The sequence below is a fragment of the Hippoglossus stenolepis genome, chromosome 5 (genome assembly GCF_022539355.2).
Source record: "Hippoglossus stenolepis isolate QCI-W04-F060 chromosome 5, HSTE1.2, whole genome shotgun sequence".
In the NCBI taxonomy this organism is placed as follows: domain Eukaryota; kingdom Metazoa; phylum Chordata; class Actinopteri; order Pleuronectiformes; family Pleuronectidae; genus Hippoglossus; species Hippoglossus stenolepis.
In genome coordinates, this window is record NC_061487.1 from 26,037,405 (window position 1) to 26,056,405 (window position 19,001).

The 19,001-nt window shown below is 44.6% G+C and overlaps 2 protein-coding genes across 3 annotated transcripts; both read left to right on the forward strand.

Moving 5' to 3' along the window:
* On the forward strand, positions 1-6,606 carry znf319b (zinc finger protein 319b). Its single transcript, XM_035157312.2, has 3 exons — positions 1-363; positions 1,201-1,371; positions 1,470-6,606. Exons 2-3 carry the CDS (start codon positions 1,367-1,369, stop codon positions 3,304-3,306), a joined length of 1,842 nt encoding a protein of 613 aa, XP_035013203.2. The 5' UTR covers positions 1-363; positions 1,201-1,366; the 3' UTR covers positions 3,307-6,606.
* A 1,156-nt stretch (positions 6,607-7,762) lies between these two features.
* Positions 7,763-17,271, forward strand: csnk2a2b (casein kinase 2, alpha prime polypeptide b). Of its 2 annotated transcripts, XM_047340012.1 has the most exons (12): positions 7,765-8,847; positions 9,302-9,413; positions 10,712-10,813; positions 12,283-12,333; positions 12,490-12,549; positions 12,660-12,743; positions 14,176-14,286; positions 14,479-14,580; positions 14,999-15,099; positions 15,472-15,620; positions 15,826-15,909; positions 16,538-17,271. In XM_047340012.1, the coding sequence occupies exons 1-11, from the start codon at positions 8,744-8,746 to the stop codon at positions 15,900-15,902; spliced, it is 1,053 nt and encodes a 350-aa protein (XP_047195968.1). In that variant the 5' UTR covers positions 7,765-8,743; the 3' UTR covers positions 15,903-15,909; positions 16,538-17,271. The 2 variants fall into 2 exon arrangements, with proteins under 2 accessions (XP_047195969.1, XP_047195968.1); XM_047340013.1 differs by lacking the exon at positions 12,283-12,333 and having other exon boundaries at positions 7,763-8,847.
* Positions 17,272-19,001: the final 1,730 nt, after the last annotated feature.

The following is a 19,001-nucleotide window of genomic DNA, read 5'->3' on the forward strand; positions in this document are numbered from 1 at the left end:
TGTGTCTCTTGGTTTATTCATGTTCCTGTGCGCGGGCAGGGGCTCGGATGCTAGCCGATAGCCGATAGCTAGCTTAGCTATTTGCATCAACATGCATGTGTCCTCTTCTCCAGCCGCTGTGATGCCGTAGTTGTCCCGTAAATGTGCTCGTGAGACGGCGGCGTTATTCTCGGAGATTCGGTGACTCGCTGGAGGATTTGCTTCCATTTCATTGAGCCACAAAATCCCATTCTTCCACAAGAGAGCTCCGGAGGACCGTTTGCGGATGTGAAGCGGGCAGCTAACGATATCTGGGGGGAGAAGCTAAGCGAGCGACCGCGGCGTTTTCCCCGGGACCCTGCGGAGGCTTCACCGGACACACAGGTACACAATCGCCGCTGTTTTGCTCGCTAACCGACGAGTCGCTGCTCCCTGGTTGTTTATTTTCACGGTAGCTAACCCGCTAACCTTTACACTGGCTGCGTTAGCTAGCGGCTAAGCTAGCCATGCTAAGCTAAGCTATCCCGATAACACCGATCTTTGCTTGGAGACGAAACGACGTTCCGCTGGGCAGACGGTGTTGTTGTTCCCCGCGAGTCGTTTTTTTGAATTCTGATTTCTGCAAAGACAGAAATGAATCTACACGACCGATGAAATATTCATGTGAGTGAATCGATGCTTCGTGTTAATGACACTTGCTTGTGTTGCACATGCACGGGTTGTTTACAAAGATATCTTAGTGCACGTCGGTGCTTTTTTAAATCAGTGTGAAGAACAAGTCGTTGCAGGAAAGCTCCGGTTCCTCCCGTCGGTGTTTGTGCAACTCCACAAATAATATCACTGAGAAAAACGTCGTTAACTTCCTTTCTGCCCCTTCAGCATAAATCAAACCTCTGCCCTGGTTTGGTCTGATGCTCAGCTTTTTAACACAGCAACATGATTCACAATCGTACTAATCATTATTCATTAAAGCTAATTTCACTCCAATTTACACTGATTAGTCCCAAGATGTAAAGTTTGGCCGCTACAGCTGATGTATCGTGATTTAAAATTTAAACTTGCCTTTTGTTGCCACATAGATATTATTTTTATAACCAGGATTTGTTGTGTCAGTGGATTTTGGAGGTGTAATGAAGTCATAGCTTGAACCCAAGGATGCTTGTTGTTGCGTAACCGGTTTGTGTTTGTGGATATTTAGACCTTGATTCTCTTGTTATGCAGCTAACACCCGAAGGCCTGAAGGAAGTGAAACCATGGGGACTTTCTTACATCTCTGAACCCAGGTCTGATCCCCACACAGCTGTTCTCCTCCTGCCCATCGCCGCTTCCTCTCGTCACGCCGTCCGTCCCAGGACCTTTTCCAGTTTTCCAGGTCCCATTGTCTGAGATGGAGTGAGTTTTTTTTTTTTTCAAACTGTTTCTTTCAACGCACTCCCAAAGAGTTTAATGCATTATTTACATATGTGCCAATCTTCCTTTTCTCACCACAGTTGGGCCACACCAGCTGCCAAGTTGAATCCCTACACCAGAGCCCGCATGTCGGAGCCCTGGCCTCAGCACGCCGTCGCGCCACCTCCTGTCGTCCACACCCTCCCTCCAGGAGCTGAGAGCGCGCTGGGCTGTGCTGTGTACGGTATCGTACTGCAGCCGGATGCTACATCGCTGCAGCAGACCCAGCATGGGCAGCACAGCCAGCAACATAGTGGCAGTCAGCATGGAGTCGGGCCGCACAGTCAGCCGCAGCACGCCGCCCAACAGACCCCCCTGCAAGTAGCCGCAGAGGGAGGACACAAGTGTGCGGCCTGCGGACATGATATCTCCCACCTGGCGAACCCACATGAGCACCAGTGCATGGTGAGTCAGGACCGGTCGTTCCAGTGCACCCAGTGCATGAAGATCTTCCACCAGGCGACCGACTTGCTAGAGCATCAGTGTGTTCAGGTGGAGCAGAAGCCGTTTGTGTGTGGGGTGTGCAAGATGGGATTCTCTCTACTCACGTCTCTCGCTCAGCACCACACGTCACACAACAGCACCAACCCAATGAAGTGTTCAATATGTGAGAAAACCTACCGGCCCGGTTCTGGCAATGCCACACCAACCTCCAACAACCCCCAGCAGCCCACTAGTGATGGGGCATCAGCCAGCAGCAGCTCGTCTATTCTTCCCTTTCCCTCGGCCCGAGACCGACCGTACAAATGCTCCGTTTGCCAGAAAGGCTTCAAACACATGTCAGAACTCACGCGGCACGAGAGGGTGCACACGGGAGAGAAGCCCTTCAAATGTGACACCTGTGACAAGGCCTTCAGCCAGTCGTCGCATCTACAGCACCATCAGCGAACACACAGCAACGATCGCCCGTTCAAGTGTGCCGTCTGTGAAAAGAGTTTTAAACACCGGTCCCACCTCGTGCGCCACATGTACGTGCACTCTGGCGAGCACTTGTTCAAATGCAACTTGTGTGAGCTGCATTTCAAAGAGTCGTCGGAGCTCCTCCACCACCCCTGCCACCCGCAGGGTTCCCGCCCGTTTCGCTGTGCCACATGTGGCAAAGGTTTCAAGCGGCCATCTGACCTTCGCCAACATGAGCGCACCCACTCTGAGGAGCGTCCCTTCCACTGTGATGAGTGTCAGATGAGCTTCAAACAGCAGTATGCACTTGTGCGCCACAGACGCACACATAAGGACCCGACTGACCGGCCGTTCAAATGCAACCTGTGCGACAAAGGTTTCCTGCAGCCCTCTCACCTCCTTTACCACCAGCACGTTCACGGCATGGACAACCTTTTCAAGTGCGCCTCGTGCCAGAAGGAGTTCAGCCAGTCGGGAGAGCTGCTCAGACACAAATGTGGCGAGTCGTCCAACAACTCACCCGACAAGCCGTATAAGTGTGACGTCTGTGGCAAGGGCTACAAGAAGAGTTCCACGCTCCAGCGTCATCAAAACTCTCACTGCCAAGAGAAGCCCCTCAAGTGCTCGCTGTGTGACCGCCGCTTCCTGTCCTCTTCCGAATTTGTCCAGCACCGCTGCGACCCGTCACGGGAAAAGCCGCTCAAGTGCCCGGAATGTGAGAAACGCTTCAAATACTCATCGGACCTGAACCGACACCGGCGAGTTCATACGGGGGAGAAACCGTACAAATGTGACCACTGCAATAAGGGCTTCAAACAGCGCGAGCACCTGATCAAACACCAGAGCACACACTCCAGAGAGGGGCAGTTCAAGTGTGTCTGGTGTGGAGAGCGTTACAGTGACTTGGGTTCTTTGCAGGATCACACGGTGCAGCACACGGCTGATGGAGGCGGTTATCCTGTGCCCCAGTGCTTATAAATCCCTGGAGACCTTTTCCCTCTGAACAGCTTTCTCAACTCCCTCTTGTCTAAAACGTGTAGACTTTTTATTCAGCCTAACATTCATGAATCTTTCAGGACAGCCTAGGCTACTTCTATTGCATCCATTCCCACCAGTTCCACATCAGATCTTTGTTGCTCTACTAACCTGCCCCGAGCCCGGCAGTACTCCAGCCCTGTCATTCCATAGAAACACGAGGAGCACTTCTTCTTCTTCTCCTTTTTGTTTCTATCTCCTCCTTTTTTCAACCCCACACTCAGACAGTTGATAGCAGCGAGAAAGCCACAACCACTGAACTCCTGTCCTTCCGTTGTGGACTGAAACAGGTGCCAAAAAAATGCAACAAATACTTAAATCCTCCTTAATTTCCCCCAAAAAGTAGTCTGTTAAAAAGCATATTATTGAATGAATCAATAGAGTTGCGTCTCCACTCTCCACATAAACTGATCAGGCCAGAAATGATGTTAACTGCTTGAATACTCTTTCCCTCCTTTTCTCTTGCTTCCAGTCTGTCGCTGTTTAGTATCAAAATGACTTGACTGTTGTTCGCCAGGTGAAGAATGACTGAGACTAGTTTTTGGTTTTCATTTTCCCACAGTAAAACAACCACAGTAACTCTTTGGGTCCTGACGTAGCACCCTGCTTCAACATAATCACAGTTTATTTTTCCCTTATTATTTATCAAGAGTGGTGTCATCAACAAATGTGAAGGGAAACAGTTTGGACTTAGTTTGTGGATTTATTGTCCTGTAGTGAAGTAATTCTAATGGTTAAATGTCATGTGAGTGAATGTGTTGGCCACGATCTTCATTTTGGTCATTTGTGCTTCAACCAAAACACCAGCACCTGGTCCCAGTGCTGTTTGTAAACCAACCAACCTTCTGAAATTAACTAAGAGTAGTTAAACCCCTAATGGGTGATACCAAGCTCACTCTCCACTAGAGACGTATATATAGAAATATATATTTCAAACTAATATGCTCGTCATATTCCTGCAGAGGTCAGTGCTGTCAGACTAATGTGAACTGAAAATGTCCACACGTGAACATTACGCTTCCTCTCTCAGCCTGTACATACGTGGACGTGTGAGTGTATGTAGCCAGACGAGTTGGAAAAGTCAAAACTTGTCTTTCTTAAAAAAAGTGTATTGAACTGTTTTTGTATTCTTGCTACTTTTTACCATGTGAAATGTTTTTGACAAATGCTCTTTTGTTGTTTTTGTAGTCCATGTAGTGATTGTATTGGTATGTTGCTGCAGGGAATCTCAAAGAGCCCCGCGTGAGTGTGTGTGAGTGAATTTAAATGGTATTCCGTCAAACAGGGGAATTCGGACTGAAGAGAACTGTTTTAGAAATGTTTCAGCAGACCTTCGCCTTTTTCTTTGTTTAAATTTATTAACCTTACTGGTCTGTCAAAGAGACTTTTTTTGCAGGGTGAACCTTCACCTTGCGTTAAATATTTTCCATCTTTTTGAAAAGGAATATTAACGATGTATTTCTTTCCTGTTACATGTTGCGTTGAGCTCGACATCGTGTCTTTAAAGGTTCAGTGTGTAGAGTTTAGTGACATCTAGTGGTGAAGTGTCATGTTGCAGCTGAATACCCCTGTTTATTTTGTCCAGTCTGGGCTACTTTAAAAAACATGGCGGCCTCGGTAGAGAGGATCTGCTCCTGATGTGAATATAAAGTATTTAAATATAAAAGACCCATTCTAGGGTAAAGGAAACAACAATTAGTACAATTTAGATGAAACACACTAGTGAAAACATCACTAGGATTATTTTATATCTAATTTCTGCCAATGGATCCCTTTCACCTAAATCTTACACACTGAACCTCTGAGGGTGGATTTGTACCAGAGTGAACGACGCCTTCCTCTTCTTTGAATGCTACGAGATTCTCGAGAAGCCTGGACATCCAGTTTGTTTACATGTTGGCAGCGTTCACCATTGTTCCTTTTCTCTGGACGTCTGGTGTGCTGTGTCCCCCCTCCCCCTAGCCTTCCTTCTCGTTCACTGTCGATTCTCGGTTTGAGTGCAGTATTGAAATGTATTTGATACAAACGGAGGAGGCCAAGGAGACTGAATTGGCATTTGTTTTTTATTCTGGCTTTTATTATTTGTGTGTTTTAGCGTTAGCCTTAGAGAGGCACCTGTCTGCCTCCTCTCCTGCTTCCTGCCTCTGTCCTTCATCACTCTCTTCATACGAGGTCAAGTGGTTGGTCCTGTCAACCATCGTGTTTTTATTTTCTGGATCTGGCATTATACGACTTTGAGGACAACTTTGACTTAAAGTTAAAAAAAAAAAAGTACTGTATGTTTTTAATGGTTTCACATTTGTTTGTATATTTTTATTTTTGTTATTAATATTCTTTGAATTGATATGAATATCTATATTCTTGGACAGAGAGACCAGGGCCTTGGGTGTAGCTTTGGGATAAAGATGGCTGTATTTATTCAGAACAGAGTCGTGTTCAAACTTGAACAACATGTAGTTTTTAATCTGAAGTCTGATCGCTGAACAAAGTGCACACAAACAAGCAGTCTCTACACAAAGGTTTCTGTGGTGGCGTACAACACCACAACACACACTCTGCTCGGATTTGTCATGAATACAAAGTGCTCAAGGACTTTGACTTGTTAATTGGTGCTGACACATCACCGGATGTGTGAAAGAAGAAGTAGATGCAGGACTAGGACCTGAATCACTGTTTTCATGCATCATGTTAATAACACAGTTTTACGTCCAAAGCCAAAGAATAATTTCGGCCCTGAATTGCTAGTAAAGTAGTTAATATTACTGAGGGTCACAAATCGATCAATTCTTGGTTATAAAAGAAATCCATCCCATATCCATCAGGCGGTCGAGTAGAGGAACATCTCTGCTATAAGCACAAATGAAATGAATGAACCTGTCTGCATTTCAACAGCTGGTTTTAAAGGAAAAAGTCAGTTTGTGCACCAGCCATCCTCCCTCCTCTTCAGTTAATGAACCCATCAGACCCTGGTCTCTCTCTCTCTCTCTCTCTTTCTCTGCATGCTTGCTGTGTTAGTTCCTCTGTTCTGTCCCTGGGAACTGGTGCCGACCCCCCCCCACTGTTCCCTCCTATAGCTTTTTCAAATTGTTCTGTAGTTTTATGTGAATGATGTTGGTAAAAAAATTTTAAAAGAAAACTTTGTGGCGCCGTACAGTACGTGTACATTCATTCTAAGAATATTTGTATGTATGTAGCATTCAATTACACACAGCACTAACAAATAAAACTTTTTCCATTTATAAACTCACGTCACTTAGTTTTTTTTGCAGCACAGATTCAGCTCTGTAAGCTTTGATGTATTATTTCTCTCATTGACTTGTCCTCTTGTGATTTGACACAATACAGTGTAATCCTCCTATTCACTGGGACTTAATAGAGATTTAGGAACAAACAGTTGCAGTTATACAAACACAAAGTGCCTGTGATCAACTGTTTAATGTTTTATGACAAACATTGTGTCTGTCCATCATCTACGTTACTCGCCCTTTTCAGGGTTGTGGGTGGAGCCACTAAACATTTTGTCATTAAATTATAATCAAATAGCAACAAAGTGTCGAGCATCCATTATTTTATTAGAAATTGAGGTACGGTTTAATAGCAGAACTGGACTTCACTGCAGGTGTTATCTACAATGAAGATTAAGTTTCACTTTATTGTCCCACAGACTGGGAAAGTTGTCTTGGGCTCTTCACCCATGCTGCAGCCATACAAATACAAAAGGGCAGACACACACATCATAAAAAATAAATTAATTAAATCCAATAAAAAAAGTATTAAAATATATATGTACTAGCGGACTCATCTTCCGGTCCCAATATCTGCCGCTGAATGTGCATACTGGAAAACAGGCAATTCTAACAATTGCCTCTGAAAACTTTTATTTTACAGAGTTAACGATGCAGAAAAGATTGTATATATTTAAAAAATATTTTATGTTTATTTTTGAAATTCATGTTCTTTATAAATGGTTGTATTTGAGTTTTCTTTTTATTTATTTATTGTTATTTATAGTAACGTTTATGGTTACTGACCTTACTAAAATATCATTCAATAATAATCATTTTATTAAGAGAAAAATTCTCTAACTAATTTAAAAAAATTGCTTTCTAATGTCCAGGTTAAACGTGAAGAAGTGTAAATAATGAAACACGGGCACAAAAACATATATATATAATTACACATATAAACAAACATACAGAGGTAGGGCTATAAATACACAAGAACACATATACAGTAATAAATAAAAACATTTATTCATAATATTACTAGTAATATTTAAAGCCAATTGATAAAATCTCAGGTTTTATCGAGCGAGGACAACATTTTGCTCCTGTGCTACCTCCGGTCACCAGGGGGCGCTGTGGCCCGGTGGCCGAGCTGCACATCTTCGTCCCGGCAGCGAGCTCCATTCCCTTCCGGGCGGCTCTCTCGCTGCTGTTCAGTCGCAATCCGCTTCCCTGCGCTCTTCACCGGGGAGCCGCTGCACCACATCCCCCCCGCACTCCGGGCCCCTCCGTCGGCGTCTGGCACCGGCCCCCCACCCACCCCCCGAGGCCCTCCGCCGCTTCCCCGCGCGGCCGGCGGCACATGACGCGGGCTCCGCCGATGGTGGCTCACGGCGCCGAGCGCTCCCCAGTCGGTGCGACATCTCCGCGCTCCGGTAGCATCGCCGGCTAACGTTAGCTAACAACATCGATCTGTCTCCTCCGCCGCTCCGCCGCCCTCCGCCGCTCCCCCTCCGGCCGAGCCCCCGCCGCTGAACCCCCGCATCAGCAGCTGATTGATAGCTGGACCACCGAGGACACTCCCCCACCCCCTCACACACACACACACACACACACACACACACACACACACACACACATCCCCGACCGTCCGCCGCCCAGCGCAGGAAGCCCACCCTCTTTTTTCTGCCCAGATTTGGGGCCCGTGAGGAGAGAAGCCCCCCGAGTCTCGACCCGAGATTTTCTCATCACCATCCCGCTTCCCTCCTCCTCCTCCTCCTCCTCCTCCTCCTCTGTTGCCTTCTCCCGGGGTCCGTCTCCTCTCTACCTCAACACCCCGATGCCTCCCCGCCCCCGTGCAGCTGCACCACCACCACCCCGGCTCTGCTGCTTCTGACAATCCGACCAGGGAGCGCTGCTCGGCGGGCACTGACTGCGGCGAACCCCGGTGGTCACATCTGCTTCCCTCCTCCATCCTCCTCCTCCTCTTTCTCTTTTTTTCTCCTGCTGGGTGTCGCTGCAGAGGGAAGCTCGCTGGTTGGTCTGTCCCACTTCACACCCCCACACTACGGATCTACTCCCTTCAACACCCACCCACCCCCCCGCTTCATCTTGTCCGCGAGCCCCACCGCAGCGCCCGAGCCACGGGTCTCGCCATGCCGGGTCCGGTGGCCGGTAGCAAGTCCCGTGTGTACGCAGACGTCAACACCCTGAAGAGCCGGGAGTACTGGGACTACGAGGCCCACGTCCCCAACTGGAAGTGAGGACATTTTCTGTGTTTGCTGCATGCTGCTGTAATTACATGCATGAGCTTCCATGTGGAGTGTTTGTGCATTTGTGTCTTTATGGAGGAGGAGAGAGTGTGTGTGTGTGAGTGTGTGTGTGTGTGTGTGTGTGTGGCAGATGGGCTCTATTATTACACATATATCTGCAAGGGTGTGATGACACTACGGTAGTACAGTCTCCCAGCCCACTCCCCTGCTGTCTGACACTTCACAGCCATCCCTTCACCCTGACTAACCTCCCTCACTCCCTGCAACCAGAGGCAGAATCACCTCAGTCCCCGGGGCAGAGCTTCATCCCACTAACAGGAACACTCACTTATCGACAGCTCTGACGCTGGAAATACATGTCTGTCTCTCTCTCTCTCTCTCTCTCTCGCTCTCTCGCTCCCTCACATCTGCTCTGCTGTGTGTCTCCGTCTGTCCCCATAGCAACCAGGAGGACTACCAGCTGGTTCGTAAGCTGGGCAGAGGGAAGTACAGCGAAGTGTTCGAGGCGATCAACATCACCAACAATGAGAAGGTGGTGGTCAAAATCCTAAAGGTGAGCAGGTGGAGCCCCCCCCCCCCTGAATAAAATGCTGCTTTTCCTGACAGAGGGAAACTGATGCATTGACTGATCTGATCCACGCTTTGGTTTGATTCTTGATTCGCGCTCTACATCAATTTGTCCTGAGCTGATTAAACAAACGAGCGTGATCACTCAAACCTGATTGGATCATCAACAGTCACATAATATTTACAAAATAAGAGGCTGTGTTCCCCTGATGATCTCTTAGTAGTGGGGGCAGTTGGGCTAGTTTGATTCTAAATACCGTTTACCAAACTATATAGAATATAAAACGTTAGAATAAAACGATATATATATAAACTCTCCATCTTGAGATAATTAAAGCAGCCTGAAGTGAACAGTGATCCCTGACACAGGCAGTTGGAAGAAAATATAATTGGTGTAAAGTGACATTTACAATTTACACATCTTGCTCCAAACTTAAAGTAGAATAATATAGTGTTTTAATTTACATGTGTTATAATGTTTATTATGAAATGACAAATTATTTTGCTATATAAGAATAAGCAAATATGACTCACAGATACATAATGAGAACATTTCGGTGATTAATCAGTTTCATTTACATAAAAAAAAAACTGCAAATCTACACTTCCTATACAATCCCTATATTTCCACATAAATTTTTGTATTTCAAAATTTGTTATAATTTTGAAATCATCTTTTGAAATATTTGAATTGATTTATTTCTGTTGAAGATTAATAAGATCGATTGTAGTAACCACAGTTGAAGTCAGATTGGTCTCAGGAGTGGGATTGTCTCTTATTGTTCATTCATGTGGTGTCGGAATAATCTGAGGAATTAGATCCCGACTGGGAAAAAGTTACGTGAGCGACACATCAAGTCGGAACAACTCTGAAAGTCGGCGTAAATGTTGTTACACGAGTTGCTGACGTCATCACTTTAAACCAACTAACATCATCAGGTAGCAGTGAGTCGTTGTATAAGCTGAGTTGACTGTTACACCTTCTACTGTGTTTTACATAATCATAAATTATTTTAATATTACTTGATGAATTATGCAGAGTGAACAATAAACACATTGCTGTAGGTGGTTAAAATAACTTCCTGCTGCACCTGTTCAGTTCTGACACTGGAGATTAAAATCAGTGAAAAAGGCTCACTGCTGCAATAATTGTCACTTTGACAGACTGAAGAACACAAAGGCCGAATCAGTTGGTTTTACAGTTGATGTGATTTTTTTTTTGTGTGTCTCTGTTAAATCTCTTGTCTTTGTTTGTCTTTCTCGACTCGCCCTTCTTCAAATCAGCCGGTCAAGAAGAAGAAGATCAAGCGAGAGATCAAGATCCTGGAGAACCTGCGAGGCGGGACCAACATCATCCGACTGGTGGACACAGTCAAAGACCCAGTGGTAGGCTCATTAATGACTAATCACTACCCGGGCAGTAAACAACACCTGTCTAATGTTCTTTTAGAGTAAGTGAAGAGGACAGTGTCTTCCCACAGAATTAGAGGCTGTATGGAAGTTCTGGCTGGTCACAGATGAAGTGGGATTTCTCCTGGTTTTCCTAAGGAGTCCTCAGTGAATCTATTCACGCTACAAGGAAGCAAACGCACAAAAACGATGTTAAAGATCTTTCTATGCTAAGAATCATGTGAAATCTTTTTGGGTAGATTATAAAATGGTGGTGAGACACACTTAGGCTACGGCTGGTCAACACAGTCGAGGTAATGAATAAGAAACCTTGTTCTCGTTCTGGGTAAAAAATGTATTTAAAACCCTAAAGCTGAAATGATGAGATAAACACAGTGAGGCTCTTAACTTAATGTCTTTCATATTCAAAAACAACTTTTTACACAGAACCAGGACTGTGGATTTTCCCCACATTGTTTATAGTTTCAATAACTAGTATGGACAAGGAGGAAGGATCAGATCACGCAAAACCAGTTTCAGTGTTCATATGGACACCAAGCTGTCTGGTTCATATTGAAGTGCACCATGTTTGTTTGGGTATTAAAAACACATTTCTCTGCAAACGCCTCAGATTAAAACAGAAGAATATTTTTATTTTGTTCCAGAAAAGCATTTTAGAGTTTATTATGAGAAAATCAAGTCAAAAATCCAGTAGAAAACTCTAGAATCTATTTATTTTTCATTCACTCGTAACAATCCCCATAAAAAATGACTCTTCTTGCAGCATGTGACCGAACGGCTGCTTTATGGAAACTAAAGTAAGAAACTGCCTCATTTTGATGAGTTTTAAACAATTATGGATTTCTGTAGATATTTATAAATCATATTCACTCTTATAGGAGGCACTGATTTTTGATCATGGATTGAATTTGATGATTAATTTCTGTGCATGTGGGAGAAAAAAGATTTGAATTGGTGTTGGGAGTTTCTGAATTTACAGAGGTGTGTAATTTAAAAAGTAAATCTGTGGGAAGATCAAGGAGTTTTACATTTGAGTCTTTTATTTCTATTTTTCCTTTTACAACTTTTATCAGCTGGAAAACTTCAACAAACCAGGAAGGAAGAATATGTTTAGGCCGTGCAGCTCTTTGTCTCAGACATGAGGTCGTTCAGTGCAGCAGTGGGAACCTGCAGGGTCCTTTTGATTGGGACCAGGTTTTACTGGAAACTACAACGTTTAGAGAAAATAACAAGTGTCGCCGGAGTTTTTAGACTAAAGCAACAACTGCACATGTGACTTTCAAGCTCGATGTTTGCTCTTCCTCCTGTTTGGATCCTGTTCGTACTTCTTCAGATCATAATGTGGGGTTAATCAACTCTGTGATTAATCAGGCGACTGAATCATAATGAATCTGTCTTGATTTTGACTCTCCGTCCTTTTCTGTCTCTCTGTGGGGGATGAACAGTCCAGAACTCCGGCGCTCGTCTTTGAATGCATCAATAACACAGACTTCAAGGTACAGTCGTCTCCTCTGGTTTCCTCTGCTGCGTCTGCCACATCGTCCTCTCCGCTCTTACTTCTCATGTTATACTGAAGTTTTTTTATCAGGGGGCAGCAGCGACTTTTCACAGGCTTCGTTCAGACTCTCACTCAGATTTGTGTTTCCCTCCAGGAGCTGTACCAGAAGTTGACAGATTACGATATCCGTTTCTATATGTACGAACTACTGAAGGTGAGACTTGTTTCCATTAACTACGATTAATCAATGTCCTGTTTTGTATTATTGTGTTTCCCCGGAAGTAAAACGACTGTGAACACAAACCTGTCTCTTTGTCTCGTCAGGCTCTGGACTACTGTCACAGTATGGGAATCATGCACCGTGACGTCAAACCACACAATGTGATGATTGATCACCAGCTGAGAAAGGTAGGCGGTGCCCTATATAGCCTACTTTCTATTTTCTCTCTTTGCACACCCACACACTCTGAATATTACATCCCACTCTGCTTTTTCAGCTTCTGTTTCTCTCTGGCTTTCTCCATCCTTTCATCACTCCCCCTATTCCTTATTCTGTGTGTTTGAACCGGAGCCAGATTATTGTTGAGAAGACTTTTCTACCGATGGAGTCCCCGGGTCCACGAGCAGTGAGATTCCTAAAATAAGAGCAGATGTCGTTTACATTTAAATAAACTGTGAGTCTTGCTACAGCCGGATTCAGTCTGCGCCCAGTTCCAGAAGCTTTTAGTGTAACTGCTCTGAACATTTGAACAATAATGTCAACAAACCAAATTCTCTATATTACATTGTTGTTTATCAGGACAAAGTCAACGCGTCTCTGATTCAATCAACTCAACAGCGAGTTTAAAATTTTAATGCATTTTATGAATCACCATCCATTTGGGATGTGTGTGACTAAATGATTAAATGTTGACAACCTCGTCGCCAGCGGAAAATACCTCGAGTTGTTTCCCTCGATATATTCGAGAGTGTTGTTTTTCAGTTTGAGAGCAGGACTCATTGATTTCATGTTTGGATTTTCTAACGCTCTCACTCAAAAACCCTGTTTGTTTGTGTGTTTGTCAAAAGGATTACGCAAAAACTCCAGAACAGATTTTCACAAAACTTGGTGGGAGGATGGCGCTCGGGCCAAGAGAGAATTCATTCAGTTTTGATGCAGATCCAGGAATCTTTTTGTGTCACTTTTGTTCACATTGCAGGACAGAGTGTGTTTTTCTTGTCCAAGAGCAGAGGAGAAATCTGAGAGCAGACGTTTCGTACATGCGCTGAAGCAGCATGAGCTCAAGGAGTAGAGCTGAAGCTGAAGCGCAAGAAATCTAAGCACAAGCAGGGTGTATTAGAGTGCAAGCGCAGGGTTGTAAGTGAAAACATTGCACAATCCGAACGTGAAATCAATATAGTCGCTGTCCTCCCACCAAGTTTTGTGAAAATCCATTCTTTAGTTTTTGCGTAATCCTGGCAGGCAGACAGCCCCCGCCCCTCCCTGCAGTAATTAATTGTTCCCTGCTTCACTCGCCAAAAAGCCGACAGCAAAGTTCGTCAAATTCTTCTTTTTAAGAGGAAACGTGCATTGATAAATGTTTTTTGGAATCTAATATTAGGAAATAAGTCATTTCTGAAATGAGCAGTGCAGAAAAACTGTTTCTATATAACTCAATAGTATTTGTCCAGCAGGGGGCAGGAGGCCACCATAAGTGTAAATTAACCCTGCAGACACACCCACTGTCACAGGAAGCAGCGGGCAGTTCAACCGAAGGTGACATGAAGTCACGGCTGATGATGTTGAGTTTTAAAAACTTTCTGTGAAGTGAAGCTGACGGAGAACAAACTGTTTCCACAGCTACGTCTAATAGACTGGGGATTGGCAGAGTTCTACCACCCGTCCCAGGAGTACAACGTCCGAGTGGCCTCACGATACTTCAAGGGCCCCGAACTGCTGGTGGACTACCAGGTAACACACACACACACACTCTCCCACGCACACACACACACACTAAGGCTGACACTTTTTTAATTTTTGAACAAACAAAGTTTTCCCGGTCACACGTTCATGAGAATACGCTGTAGTCTCATGTGGATAATCTGGACACGTGTGTGTGTGTTCTCATCATCGGCAGTGCTGTTTGATGATTTTGTGTTTCAGATGTATGATTACAGTCTAGACATGTGGAGCTTGGGCTGCATGTTGGCCAGTATGATCTTTCAGAAAGAGCCCTTCTTCCACGGACAAGACAACTACGATCAGGTACTGCAGTCACCACACGTGCGGCTCCTACACACCAACGACAACGACAGCTTTTTCAAATCAAAAGAGACGGATAAGATGATTTAAGGCACACAAACATGCTGAGAAACAAATGAGGAAATACTTACACATGGCTGTTTGTAGAATCCTGTGTCCTAGTTAGGCAGAGGACGTCCTAAACATGTAATAGAGACAACCTGGATGTGTGACCCGGACCTTTAAACGAATGTCCTGTGTTGTGACTCATGGTAACAACAGGAAGAGGGCGCTGTCGTTTCAGCTCAAGTAGAACTAAAGCTTTACGAGTTCATGACAATGACAGAAGGGTGGAAGGTTAAAATGTTAGAAATCTGATCAGAAGAATCAGTTCAAACAGCCGAGAATACAGTTTGATCCCCACCTCTGCTGTGTTTTCCAGTTGGTGCGAATTGCCAAGGTGCTGGGGACGGACGAGCTGTTCGGATACCTGCGTAAATACCACATTGAACTGGACCCGCGCTTCAAAGACCTGCTGGGACAGTGAGTTCGCTCTGTTTCTGCCTGTGGGTCATTCTGACGAACAGGAGCTGCTGTAGAGCTGCGTGGGGGCGGACCTGACGAATATTCAATAATGATATATGTGGTTGTATCATTCACTCTTCCACTGATCGATGAAGAACAAGAGTGTAGAATATTTCAGCTCTGATGTTTTTTGGCACCAGTTTGAGCCACACAGCCTCTTCAGGAACCCTGTGGAGTCTCCTGTAGACGATCAGTGTTTCCCACCACAACACATCGTGTATCTGTAAAATGTGAAATGTATTTTCCTCCTCTTGCTGTTGTCGGCCGATGCCGCTTCAGTGGTGTTGGTGTTGGTGTGAAGCTGTCGGTGTGTGCTGTGCGTCCCTGCAGGCAGAGCAGGAAGCGCTGGGAGCAGTTTGTGCAGACGGAGAACCAGCACTTGGTGAGTCCAGAAGCTCTGGACCTGCTGGACAAGCTGCTACGCTACGACCACCAACAGAGGCTGACGGCGACAGAGGCCATGGAGCACCCATACTTCTGTAAGCACAACACAATACATAACACACACACAAGTAACACAGGGTGAGTCCAGCATTAATATTTGTCGTTTGGATCTGACCTCCACGAAGAAATCTGTGTCTGCTCGTCTCTTTCACTCCTCAGACACAAGTCACATTCATTTAGTTATGAATCAACGGTGTCGGGTCATGAATTCTTGTAAGATGTTTCTCACTCCTCCTGCAGATCCAGTAGTAAAGGAACAGTCTCTGTCAAACTCTGACAACAACATGGTTTCCAGTGGCAACACCACAGCGCGGTGAAACGCAGGTAACGGCTGGAAACATGACACACGGCTTTGTGTGGAGATGATTTAGTATCTTGATTGAGACTTTTCTGCTGCTACGTGTAGAACTTGACAAATGCAAACAAGGAAAACCAAACAGAAATCCATCACATCACGTGTGCCAGCATCTCCACGTAACTTTACAGAAAAGATCCCAAATCAAAGCTGGAACATCGTCATCGCTCATTGTTGAGAAACGATCACTACGGCACAGACTCTGACTCCAAATCACGTCACCAGTGCCAGATGACGGCACCCAGGATATTTTGGCTTTAATTTTCTAAAGAGGCAGGATGTCGGCAATTAAGATGAATTAAGCCAAAGCATTTCTGGTAGTTGCTGCAGTGTAGGTCATGAACCCTGCTTCCATGTAAGTAGATTGAACATGGACCAAACTAAAAAGTCAGTCTGATCAGTTTGGTTTTAATTTGTTATTTGTTGTTTTAATAACGAGTAAACCTAATGATTGACAGCTGATTTGTTTCAGTGTAGCAGAAAATCCAAACACATCGAAGACTCTGAGTTTCAGTGTTGAATGATTCCTGTGATAACGTCTCCTCTCTTATTTCCTCCTGCTCACACTCATCCTCGTCTTCTCTCTTTTCTTCACAGAGGAAGAAGAAGAAGGATGTTTGTTACCTCAACTTTGTACCCGGTTGTGACAGTAACTTTTGACAAGTGTACAGTGACAATGGATCAAAGTAACTCTGACCAGTTACACACTCACAGATATGTGCAAACGGATTCACACACACAGCAGTGCAATCACACCTCTATACACACACACACACACACACACATACATACACACACACACACACATACACACACACACACACACACACACACACATACACACAAACACCCTCCTCCTCTGTATCAGTCTGTGATTGGCTTGTCCTGGTTCCCTGTCCAGCAGCCTGACCAATGAGCCTGAAGCTGCTCCCCCGTCGTCCCCTCAAATGGTCCTCGTCCTCCCAGCTCAGTCTCATGTAGGTCGACAGGGACAAACTTTTAAAGACAACTCAGCCTCCTCTCCTCCCTCTGTTGTCCCTCCATCCCTCCTTTATATCGTCCCCTCTTTGTTTGCATCAGCATGGAGAATGACCCCGGAGCGTGAGCCTGTACAAGCCCCTCCTCTCTCAACCCCCTCATCCATCCGTCTGTCTGTCTGTCCCCCGTCTCTCTCTCTCTCTCCCCCACTCTCCACCATGTACATCAACAGACAGACAGACGTCTTAGCACTACTCCCGTTCTGAAAGTGGCATGGTGGACTCTCTCTAGATAGAATGATGATGATGATAATAATATTAATGAAAAAAATAAATGATTTTTATTTAGATGAACTCAAACTGTGATGGGTGAATTTCTTTATTATGTTCGTGTCACTGTACAGATTCATGGACTGTAGGAGATCAATGAAAATGTCAAAAATGTCGATGTCATGGATCCTGTCCCTGATCTGCAGCCACACTAAGTTGTATTGAGTTCTTCCCTCATCCACATACCACATGCTTCAGGGTTCATGTTAATCCGTCCAGTCGTTTTGTGTGATCCTGCTGAACAACAGATGCAGATGAAAAGAGAACTTCCTTTGGCAGTGGTCTGACCTAAATGATCATTTGTCTTTGAACACAGTTCTGACAACCAGTGTAAGATAGATTATAGTTTATACACATATGTCAACTAGAAATTCAACAGTTCAACAACAATAAAAGGTTGTGGAACAAATCGTTTTTGGAGAAATCTGAAGAAATTGATCTGCACATTTATAAATATCCACAAAATTTGCCTAGTTTTCTTTTTCTGTTGCACTGTTAATGAAAAACAAGGTTCAGTGAAAGGCAGGACTGTTACCTCGAGCTTTTACTGTGAAAATCTGAGGAGCCAGTGGATCTGTAACTAATGATTTTTAACTTCAGTGCCAAAACTGAGTGAAATTAGTTTTTGTTAAATCATTACACAGATGGAACACCGTGTTTAGAAACGTTCTCCCAGAGGCGTAGAGATAAAACACAACAACAGAACATGAGGACAGATTCAAGAACAACAACAACATGATGCTAATGAAGCAGAAAACACAATTATGAAGCTTCCCAGAAAAAGAGTTTAAAAGAATCATTATAGAGTCATTAAGAAAATCCACAAGGGATAAATAACAAATTGAGAAATGTTCAATACATTCAGTTGTATGGTAATTTTATTGTTCTCTGAATGAGCTGCCTCCCTCTCAGCATCGCTCCCATCGGTAAACAACGTCCCACCATGTGACCTGTGACCTCTGCAGCCCACACACACAAAACAAAACCTGAGACCAAAGGTTGGAAATGACGCGATACAGTAAAACAAGAGCACCTGCTCCGGCAGAGCCGACGTAATGAGAGCGCTGGAGTGTGAAAACTGAGCTGTTGTGTAAAGCTGCCACATCTAGTTCACAGCTGCTGCAGTGATGGATGGTGTGTGTGTGTGTGTGTGTGTGTGCGTTACGTCCACAGGAAGGTGGTTTATCTCACTGCACCAAATCACAGACACACACAAGTCAGCAAATATCCGAAATACTGAAAGCACCACATTGAACCAGGCTGCCATTCCTCAATTATGTGAACTGCACAATGTATTTCATTTTCATTCATTTATTTAGAGGAGCACATTCATCTGTAAATGGGCTGGTTCTTCCACCGCAGATGTTTGGCCAGATGTTTTGATCACCACCGAGTCCCACTGCCAGATGTTTCTGAGTCACTTTGCTGAATAACAAATTCAAACACTCAAAAAGGAGCAGTAGCACTAAGTGAGAACTGAACAAGATTAGTTAAATTATGATCAGGAACAGATTCCCCACAGAAACTCATTTGGAATAAAAGAAACACAAAGGACTTGATTATTTAAAAATAAGGTTGTGGTTGGAGGGAGGGGCTCACGAGGTAAAAAGCACAGATAAGCAACGGTAATAAATTTCAAAGACTCGTTAAAAGACGTATGTTTGTTCGTATGACCGGCGCTGCTGGACGTGTCGAGGGTGAAACGGGTGAAGACAGAGATCAGCGTCCTGGTGAACAAAGCCGTTAGTCTGATG

What these genes read in the sequence shown, in the direction of transcription:
- csnk2a2b (XM_047340012.1), top strand. Translation starts at nt 8,744, where the DNA reads ATGCCGGGTCCGGTGGCCGGTAGCAAGTCCCGTGTGTACGCAGACGTC. An exon ending in GCCCACGTCCCCAACTGGAA is followed by an intron (nt 8,848 to 9,301) that starts GTGAGGACATTT and finishes CTGTCCCCATAG; the next exon opens with CAACCAGGAGGACTACCAGC. An exon ending in ACACAGTCAAAGACCCAGTG is followed by an intron (nt 10,814 to 12,282) that starts GTAGGCTCATTA and finishes GGGGATGAACAG; the next exon opens with TCCAGAACTCCGGCGCTCGT.